Here is a 10,189-nt window from a genome sequence, read left to right as displayed (position 1 = left end):
AAGATGCCGAATTGAATTAGGGACGGGAGCCAGGCTATATACAGGACGAGAAAAGGGGCTCGCACATAGCGCGTGGCCCTAACAGAATCGGGAATCAGGTGGCAGGCGCGTGGCGCACGCGTGCGCACGTATGCGGCAACAAGGTGTCAGGGGATTGATGCTTAGAGGGAGGCCATAATCAATACCGTGACAGCCGCTACACCACGCTTTATATTACAACTTCTATAGCGTAGCAATGCAACCCTTTCTAATTGCTGTTTACCTATCGAGTCCTTATATAAGGTAAGAATATATTTGGATAGAAAAGTTAGGATAATATAACTAGGGTGCATATAATTAAGTACTTTATACAGTTTATTTTAGAGTATTAATACTAAAGACTACTAAATAAGGAAATATATAACATGTATTAAGCGAATAATTAAAGAGCTAAAGCAAAGAATTAATTTAAAGAGAACAATCTTTAGAGCAGAGGAAAGGAAATATTAAAATAAAGGAAATAAATAAGTGTTAAGATCTAGGCGAAATATAACGAATAACTGTGCGGAAAATAGAACGTAAGGGTCTATAGTACTAAATAAATATTAGAAAAATAAGTGTTGAAATAGAAGTAGAAGAAGGTAAGAAATAATTAATATAGCTTTAATATCTTCTATTATCCTAATTTCCGGAACCGAGTATAAAGTATAGCTAACTCCGTTATTAAATATTTCTCCTTAGCCTCTATACTACTCTGCTAACTACCCTCCTTTTTAGCTTTAGAAGCAATACTTTCAACCTTAGTATCTTTATATCCTAGAGATATATACCCTTTATCCTCTTTATCCTCTTTATTATTAATATAGACTTTTAAAGATCTTTTTTTCTATAAGGCGTTATATCCCGCTTGCCGGTAGTAGTCTTGAATTTGCCTATTAATTTCTTTCTTGGTAAATTTTGCCTAAAGCGTTAACCTAGAGTATATTTACATATTTTCGGGATTTCTGTTAAAATTAACTGCTACTAACGTCCGGGGAGGGCATATCCACCCGCCTTTAGGTTTTCTACTTTAATCTCTTAGAATAAAGCCTACCTAACTAATTTATATATCCGAGACTTTTTTACCCTCTAAGTTATTAGTAGTACCCTTCTTATATACTACAGCGTTGGGCTCGGCCTTATATTTTACTGCGGCTCCTTTGCTAAATAAACTAGCTGCTACTAAGTTAAAAACACGTCTGCTGTTGCTAGACTTTTTTTTAAGCAGGAATTAGTAAGTTATCCCTCTACTATTTTTTCCGCATTTAAAAATACTAGAAGGATTTCTATTTATAGTTTTATAGAGTTTATATCCAGGCAGTAGAGTATAGCTATAGAATCCCGGGAGTAAAGGTCTAGCTTAGCTTTACTAGGTGCTCTCGCTTAGTTATACTTTATACCCCTTTAGTTTTATAAGCTTAAGGTAGAGATTAAATCTCTAAGGGTAATGCTTTTACTTAGCCTCTATATTTAGACTATTTTATATTATTTAAGCCTAAAGTAGTGTATTTTAATTAGCTGGATTAGTTTTCGCGCGGTTTATATAGGGTTTGCCTCGCTTTATACAATCTCTTATTCGGGTATAATTAATTTTATATTAATTATCTATTATATTTCTTTTAGTTCTATCTATTGTTTTATCTATTATTTCCTTAATTTTCTTTTTTATTTCCTTATTAATATCCTTGTTAATAAGCCGAAGAAATACTTTAGGATAACTATTACTAGGGTTTTTAATAAGGTCTCTAATATATAGAATCGCGCCTTTTAACAACTCTATAATCTTCGCAGAAGAAGAAGGGAGGTTAATTTTATTAGTCTCTATTATATTATTAAGCTCTCCTCGGAGGAGCTCCTTTACTAACTCGCCTAAAAAAGTGTCGATATTGTTAATAGACTTCTAGTCTACGCCTTCGGCGTTCGCAGCTTTATTAAGTTCTTAATAATAGTTAGTACGCAGAAGTTATAAAAACAAGTGCTTTACTTACTATTAAGAACTTTATCCCACCTTATATCTATTACGCTAATAATAGCATAGGCTTAACAGATATATTTCTCACGCTTTATCGAACTATTATCTCCGTCTTTAACTCTAAGAAGTCTTTTTAGGTTATCTATTTTAATAATACTTTTTACTAGCTTAAAGAACTATACTATCTTATAATTTATACCTATAGCCTGTGCAGCCTTAAAAAGCTCTAAATAATAGTTAGTCTGTAATTATTGCAAAGTTGCTATACTTACTATTAAAAGCTTTTACTATATTATTACCTTTACCCTCTAAAACTATATAAGCTTAATTACTTAAGATTATAATCTATTTATCTTAATTTTAATCCTTAAATCTAAGCATCTTCTAAGGCTCCTAATCTTCTATATTAAGTATTTCCTTTATAAGAGCTTCTACATGCAAAGCGGTACTATTGCCAGCTAATAAATCGGTATTACCGCCGGCTAATAAGTTGGTATTACTAGCTAGTAAGCTAGCATTGCCACCGGCTAATAAACTAGTACTACTATAAGGTTCCTGCTTTTTATACCTCTCTATAGGTTTAGGGGAAAGGGAAAGAAGTTGCGTGGCTATATTAACTAGTTTATACTATTGCGTTAGACTATAAAGTTACTAATAAAAGGTTCTAAAATATAGCTTGCTATTTAATTGCTTATAAAGAAGGTCTTAAGTATTAATTACACTTTAGAAGTATCCGATTTATATCTTCTATTAAGAGCCGGAATAGGTATTTAGATCTTTATATCCTATTTAGGCTTTAAAAAAAACCCTTTTCCGGTCTTCTAGCGTTTAGCTGCTAGATAGCTCTATTACTTCTATATTTTCTTCTTTAGATGCGGACCTAGTATTATATAAAGATATATTAGACTAATATATATATCTTTAAACCTATATACCTCTGCGTTATTTTAGTAAGTAGGACTATTATAGCAGACTTATAGCTTAATAAGAAAAATCCTACCCTAGCAACTTCTAGTATGCCTTCTTTTAGTTAACTAAAAGCAATAATCTATCTTAAATTTAGTGGCTTAATAGGATTAGGAATACTAAGCCTTACCACCGCAAAGTATAAAATAATTACCGGATATGCTGTTAAATCCTTAACTTTTATACATGTTACCTATACGCCGTTTGGTTTTAGCGTCGCCAGTATATAATATAACCTATCTTGCTATTCGGCCGGTTTACACCCTTTAATAATAAGAAACGCCACTGGATATACTTTAAGCACTGCCGGACCTACCCTAATAATAAATATACTATTATTTAAAGGCAGTAGTTAATAATTAGTATCTCTAAATTTAATTAGTATAGTAATAGTAATTATTATGCAGTTAATAATTCCTATATAATAAAGGACTACTTTTAGATAGCTTAATAGAAGTTTTAAATTCCGAATCTTAGCTAACTAAAGCTACTTGCGATACCTATAGTATAGAACAGGCCTGGAAGTAGGTGTATATAGGCTATATCCGATGGAAATCTAGTATATTCTACCCGAATTAAGCACTTTAGATAGTAAAGCCCCTTCTAGGTAGTAGAAAGCCCTTTATACCGGAATAAATCTTTTATATAGTATAAGGTAACCGGAGCACCTATAGTATATAGCTACTAAATAGGATATAGATATATCCTTTCTAATTTATACAGCTTACCTGCGCAGGCGTATAGCCTGCTAGGCCTCTGCAAGTCACGTGCTCGCTTAGGCCGGGGTATATATAGCCCTAGGCTATATATTATAATTCCTTAAGGATTTGTTTCTTAATATATAAATATCGTTAATTCTATCTATAAGCTCCCTGCTGTGCACTTTTCCCTTATATTTAGGTATATTAACTTTTCCTCGCGATTCTATTAAGTTATAATTAGTACACTATTTTCTTTATATATTTATCCCTAGTATACAGCCAAAAAAAAAATATAATACTTTTAATTATACCGCTAATTATTCCTTTTAGAGTATCTAACGTCCCCCCTTATATAGCGCATAACCCCCTATACCGCACGAAATATATTACTTAGATATTTTACTCTCCCCCTCGCGATTCTATCGAGTTATAATTAGTGTATTGTAATTTTTTAGCTATTTCTGCCTAGGAAATTAGTATACAGCCAAAAAAATACATCGCTTTAATTATACTATTAGTCGTTTTTTTAGAGTATTTAGAACTATATTAGCGCTGTATCCCTGCTACACCACAACTATCTATAAATTTCTAAAATTCGGAGCACTAAATTAATAGTTTTAGGTTAAAAAAAGATATATTTAAATTTTAAGAGTACTAAGCTCTTAGAAGGATATATTCCGGATTTATCCGCGTAAGGGGGTACGCAACGTATTTTGGCATAAGCGTTTAGCGCGGTATTAGATATCCAGTTAGTTGTATTATATTCTACGCTATGCCTAACTAACTTAATATATAGCGCTCTTTTAGAAACATCTATAGACGGTTATATGCTAGCTATTTTTGGCCGTTTATTGTTGTTACATGTCTGTTGCCGCCTGTCTATCGTGCTTTTCTTATTCGTGCCTCTATCGCTATAATATAGACCGAGCCAGCCAGGTACTGGCGCAAGGTCTCCCTCCAAATATACCTAGAACATATGCTGCCCCTATTTAGTGATCTTATTAGATTGGAGTGGAGTGGAGCGAGGGGTCTAATCTATTCCACTGGAAAGTGTTTTCGGCCTAGTGGTTTCTTATTAAGGTTTAACCCTAGCCTAATACAGTTTAGCGCTCTACTCTACTCCACTCTACCTCCAAAATTCTCCAGTCTAATAAGATCACTGGCCCTATTAGAACATGCAGGTTAATCCCCGGCCCTCTCTATGAAATAGAGACTAAAAAGAAAATAAGAAGGGGGAAAATGTGAGGGCGAAGCTCTACACCACTGCGCCAGCACAAACTAAAAGGTAAGCGAGTGATTGGCGGAACGCCAATCGAGCTGTGTAGAATAATATAAATACTAGTTGCACTGCCAGGTGCCGGCCATCGCCCCGTGGGCGCCCGTACGAGCCTTATGGCTCGCACGTTGGCTCGTCACCTGATAGAAAATATCACTACACAAGCTACCTAGAATACCAGTATACTAGCTAAAATTTCGAGAATTTGATTATGGAAAGGACACTCCAGCCAGCCTCCTACAGTTTACCGCTCTGTCATTCCGCCAAGTAACTAACAAGTGATAACAAAACAACCCCAGCCATACCAAAAAGACCACAATCACACTCGTCACCACGGCTACTAAGTAGGCTATAGTAAATCCGTATGAGGCACTTTGGAATGATCCATTGCTTTGTAACATCGAGGTTGCAAGGCCCACCTGTAGCGCCGACAGGAGGACAGAGACAATAGCAAAACCCGCCAGTATCCATTTAAAGTGGCGCTCAAAGAAGGCTCTGTACCAGGTCGATCCGCTTTGATATCCTCGAACAAGATTACGAAGAGAATACGTAGGTGGAGCAAGCCTGTATATAGCATTAAGCCGACTTAATCGCAGTTCTCCATATTTATACCGTTTGTTGACGTCGCTCATGGTCTCGCAGTTGATGTTGTCCAGAAAGGTATCTATGAACTCAACCCACTTAGACCATTCCATATTCTTCGATAACAGACCTAATTCTTTTGCGATATCGAGGTCGCTTTTGTGCCGTACAAGCCATGCATAGGACAATAGCAAGCCGCATGCGGCTTCATGCAACCCTTGATCCAGGCATAAACTGTCGTTCCAGAAATTCCAGTCAAGAAGGAAATCGGGCAAAGGTTTGATGAAAATATCCAATTCAAACCATACAAGATGCTCATCTGGATCTTCAGTAACTAGGATGTTGCGTCCTAGCAGCTTTTGCCTGTGCAAAGGCCGTGCAGCAGCCGGGAGGCCTGCAAGCCAAAGGTGCTGATGAATATCATTGAGTCTTGGTGTCTTCAACTCGAGGGCTAGAGAAGTCCATGGCTCTCTATTTGGTCGCAACACTTTGCCCCCTTTAAAGGTTATTGCGGGATACAAGGCTCTACGGTTGTGCAATGTTGAAGCGGCGGGGTCAAGCGGGTTGGTTTTCGATACCAGTGGTGTAAGCTTTTTCGCAGATGAATCACTAGTATGAGTGTTAGTCTAAGCTGATTACATGCTCCCTTGCTTTACTGACTTTCGTGTCCCTCTATCCATTGCGGATTACTTAGCAGCAAACAGTATTGGGTCAAAAACACGGATGTGTTTGACCATTTGAAGAGGAGCCTTAGCCAGGTGTTTTGTCAAATATAACAAACGAAGACGAATGGCAAAGCGGTTGGCCCTGGTTGTATGGTATACGCGAGATAATACTGCTTCGTAGATATATTAAGTTCCGATGTATCGGGCGCCGACACACTGGATAATGGAGATGGGAAACAGGTGGTCTCGTTGGCAGCACGGGCCAATGCTGGAATTCTATGGCACGTGCGGTCGCTATCGATAGATAAGCGGCCAGGCCTCAACGCTGCCCACGGCTAATCCTGCGCTCAGCCTTGCCTACAGACCAGCATAGCCGCGTCCGCCGCCTCCAGCTCCATAATGCAACTGACCTTCCGCTCACCGACTTGATTGTTCACACCTAGACCCCCTCACCGGCATGGCCGCTAGGAGGAAGGGCCCCGTCTTCCGCGTCACAGGCCTGCCAGCCTCGCAGCCCGACGACGAGCTGGCTACGTGGCTGAAGGCTGCCATCGACAACCTAGCAGAGGATGAGCAATCGAAGCCAACTTTTCACGCGGCTATTGTGCGCTCTTGCTACGACAATAAGGAAAAAGTTGCGCTGGTCGAGTTCCACGGCGGAGTGCCTGCATTCCTGTCCGACCTGAAGGACAACCCGCTGGGCGACTGGCAGGTTGAGACGGGCGACGAGGACATCAACTTCGACCAGCACTTTTTCGGGTTCACGCAGCTGTACACGCCAAAGGCAGACTCGCCAGTCACTGCCGAGTAAGTATCATTTCCCCTGCAAGGGAACCATGTCTGTTGTCTCTAACCTGCTGCGCAGTATTATCGCTATCACGGGCCTTGACGGACACGCATACGGCTCATGGAGGGGAAAGGGAAACCTTGGGCGCATGTGGCTGCGCGACTTCGTGTCCAAGGACCTGCCACACTGCCGCACAATGATCTACGGCTACAACTCGAAGCTGTCGAGCTATGGGATTAACACAATTATGGACTACAGCCGGGAACTAATGGAGGAGCTTAAGAAGGTTAGGAACACAGAGGAGGTAGGCCTATAGCAACATGCTGCCATAAAAGCGGGAATATGAAACTAACGGCTTAACGCGCTAGCTAAGAAAGCGGCCGCTGTTCTTTATCGCGCACAGCTTTGGCGGTATTATACTAGCTCATGTAGGTCGTCTGCTAGGACTTATGTATGCCCGAGGCTAAACAGCGGCACAGTGCCTGGTCAAGGCAGTGCAGACACACGAAAACGACCACCCAACAATAGCGTCTCTCTACAAAGCTACATACGGCATGCTTCTGTTCGGGATCCCGCATAAGGGCCTAGTGGTAGACGATATCCAGAAGATGCTGGCTGGACAGGACAAGCATCCGCGAGGCGCGCTGCTGGAGCAGATCCGATCCAAGTCTAGTTTGCTCGCGGATCAGCTGGTGGATTTCAAGAATCTTATCCGGGACCGAAAGGTCGTAAGTTTCTATGAGACGGGACAGACCAGGCAGCTTGAATGGGTATAATCCTAGGAGCCTATTAAACCATAGCAGCCTGCTGACAGTATGTGACAGGACAGCGAAAGCAAATGCTGGAAGCGGACAGGCAGCTTCGTTACGGCTGTGGATACCGACTCTGCTCTTCTCCAGCTGCCGGACTCTATAGAGGACAAGATCCCCCTAGACGCAGACCATTCGATGATTGTTAAGTTTGATGCTAAGTGGGACCGAGGGTATACTAGCGCGCGGGACAAGTTGTTACAATTTGAGCGTGATGCTCCAGACGTAGTTGAAGCTCGTTTCCGTACGTAGCATTCGCACTTATTGTTTCTATAACATCAAGCGACAATATATCAGTCTCATTTATTTAAGCTTTTCAGATAATAACTTTAGTAGTGCCATCTCCCGGACCTGACAGCAAGAAAGAAGACAAGGAATGCATCCAACACTTGCGCGTTACTGATCCCGGTGATGATAAGAAGCGCATTGAAGACACTAAAGGCGGACTGCTAAAGGGCGCTTATTGCTGGATTCTCGAAAACTCCGACTTCCAACAATGGCGTGACGACCAGCGGAGCAGACTGCTGTGGATTAAGGGCGATCCCGGCAAGGGTAAGACGATGCTGCTTTGCGGCATTGTCAATGAGCTCACGAAGTCGATGGCTAAGACAGATATCCTGTCCTACTTCTTCTGCCAGGCCACGGATTCGCGAATCAACAACGCCACGGCCGTGCTGCGAGGGCTGCTATACTTGCTTATTAATCAGCAACCATCGCTCGTCTCGCATATACGAAAGAAGCACGACCACGCAGGAAAAGCGCTCTTTGAGGATACGAATGCCTGGGCTGCCCTGTCTGAGATCTTTACCAGCATCCTGCAGGACCCAAACCTGAACAATACCTACCTACTTGTCGATGCGCTTGACGAATGCGTAGTAGATTTACCCAAACTGCTATACTTGATCGTCCAGATATCCCCTGTGTCATCTCGAGTTAAGTGGATCGTCTCCAGCCGCAACTGGCCTGGCATTGAGGAGCGGCTAGAGAGGGCGGGGCATAAGGTGAGGCTATGCCTCGAGCTCAACGCAGAGTCTGTTTCCACAGCTGTTGGAATATTTATCCAGCATAAAGTATCTCAGCTGGCAGAGCTAAAGGGATACGACAACAAAACACGAGAGGCAGTACTGAGCCATCTATCTTTGCATGCGAATGACACCTTCCTCTGGGTAGCTTTGGTCTGTCAAAACCTTGAGAAGATCCCACGATGGAAGGCCCTTGCTAAACTAAGCGCGTTTCCACCTGGACTCGATCGTCTTTACGAGCGAATGATAGAGCAAACATGCAACTCAGAAGATGTTGACCTCTGCAAGCAGATACTTGCCCTAATTTCGACTGTATACCGACCCGTCACACTAAAAGAGCTGACATCACTTGTCGAGATGCTCGACAATATGGCCAACGATCTACTATCAATACGGGAGATTATTAGCCTTTGTGGCTCGTTCCTTACTGTTCAAGAAGATACTATTTATTTTGTACATCAGTCTGCAAAAGACTTTCTATTCGCAAAGGCATTCAATATAGTCTTTCCGTCTGGGAGGGAAGAGGTCCACCACACAATCTTCTTAAGGTCTCTCCAAGTCATGTCCAAAACACTACAACGAGACATGTACAACCTAGGTTCATTAGGATATCCTGCTAAGCAGGTTACACAGCCAGATCCAGACCCCTTAGCAGCATCGCGCTACTCGTGTATCTACTGGGTAGATCACCTTCATGACTGGAATCCCAACTCGTCTGCAAATCACAGGATCAACCTGCAAGATGAAGGCATTGTCGACAGATTTATAAGGGACAAATACCTTTACTGGCTCGAGGCTCTTAGCCTGTGCAAAAGCATACCAGAGGGGGTAGTTTCAATAGCGAAACTTGGGGCTTTAGTCCAGGTAGCTCTTAAATTGCAAATGCTACCTCTATTTAGTATATACTAACACAGCCTAGGAAAGAGCAAATGCATGTGCATTAACTAAACTTGTTCAAGATGCACATCGATTTATCATGTATCACAAGTGGGCAATAGAAAACAGTCCTCTGCAGGCATATGCGTCTGCACTTGTCTTTAGCCCAGCTTCCAGCCTAATAAGGGGCCTCTTTAAGAAGGAAGAGCCAAGGTGGATTACAATAAAGCCGGCTATAGAAGACGAATGGGGCGCATGCCTGCAGACGCTTGAGGGCCATAGCTTACGGGTTGAGTCAGCGGCCTTCTCTTACGACTTAACACGGCTGGTGTTGGCATCCTATAACAAAACAGTCAAGATCTGGGATGCAAACAGCGGCGCGTGCCTGCAGACGCTTAAGGGCCATAGCAATTCAATCCTGTCAGTGGCCTTCTCTCACGACTCAACACGGCTAGCGTCGGCGTCCTATGACAATACAGTCAAGATCTGGGATGTAAACAGCGGCGCGTGCCTGC

At 41.7% G+C, this 10,189-nt stretch overlaps 3 protein-coding genes across 3 annotated transcripts in view; 2 read left to right on the top strand and 1 right to left on the bottom strand.

The window, feature by feature from the left end:
* Window positions 1-5,046: 5,046 nt before the first annotated feature.
* On the bottom strand, window positions 5,047-6,399 carry BDZ99DRAFT_428822 (uncharacterized protein). Its single transcript, XM_033717199.1, has 2 exons — window positions 6,176-6,399; window positions 5,047-6,124 (listed from the first exon to the last, which is right to left on the bottom strand). The coding sequence occupies exons 1-2, from the start codon at window positions 6,193-6,195 to the stop codon at window positions 5,143-5,145; spliced, it is 1,002 nt and encodes a 333-aa protein (XP_033569273.1). The 5' UTR covers window positions 6,196-6,399; the 3' UTR covers window positions 5,047-5,142.
* Window positions 6,400-6,637: 238 nt separating this feature from the next.
* On the top strand, window positions 6,638-7,283 carry BDZ99DRAFT_401890 (uncharacterized protein; the record flags this gene model as incomplete). Its single annotated transcript, XM_033716258.1, has 2 exons — window positions 6,638-6,987; window positions 7,046-7,283. The coding sequence occupies 2 exons, from the start codon at window positions 6,638-6,640 to the stop codon at window positions 7,281-7,283; spliced, it is 588 nt and encodes a 195-aa protein (XP_033569272.1).
* BDZ99DRAFT_455087 (WD40 repeat-like protein) overlaps window positions 7,232-10,189 on the top strand; it is a gene marked incomplete at its 3' end in the record, with an annotated part of 4,775 nt that continues 1,817 nt past the window's right edge. Inside the window, exons 1-6 of the mRNA XM_033718425.1 lie at window positions 7,232-7,395; window positions 7,447-7,737; window positions 7,792-8,020; window positions 8,113-9,662; window positions 9,718-10,002; window positions 10,066-10,181. Of these exons, the coding sequence (XP_033569271.1) occupies window positions 7,522-7,737; window positions 7,792-8,020; window positions 8,113-9,662; window positions 9,718-10,002; window positions 10,066-10,181 (2,396 nt within the window). The 5' untranslated portion in view covers window positions 7,232-7,395; window positions 7,447-7,521. The remainder of the gene's footprint in view (window positions 7,396-7,446; window positions 7,738-7,791; window positions 8,021-8,112; window positions 9,663-9,717; window positions 10,003-10,065; window positions 10,182-10,189) is intronic.

The sequence above is a fragment of the Mytilinidion resinicola genome (assembly GCF_010093595.1).
Source record: "Mytilinidion resinicola strain CBS 304.34 unplaced genomic scaffold BDZ99scaffold_33, whole genome shotgun sequence".
Lineage (NCBI taxonomy): Eukaryota > Fungi > Ascomycota > Dothideomycetes > Mytilinidiales > Mytilinidiaceae > Mytilinidion > Mytilinidion resinicola.
The sequence above is the reverse complement of the archived record's forward strand: the minus strand, read 5'-3'. Positions and strand labels throughout refer to the sequence as shown.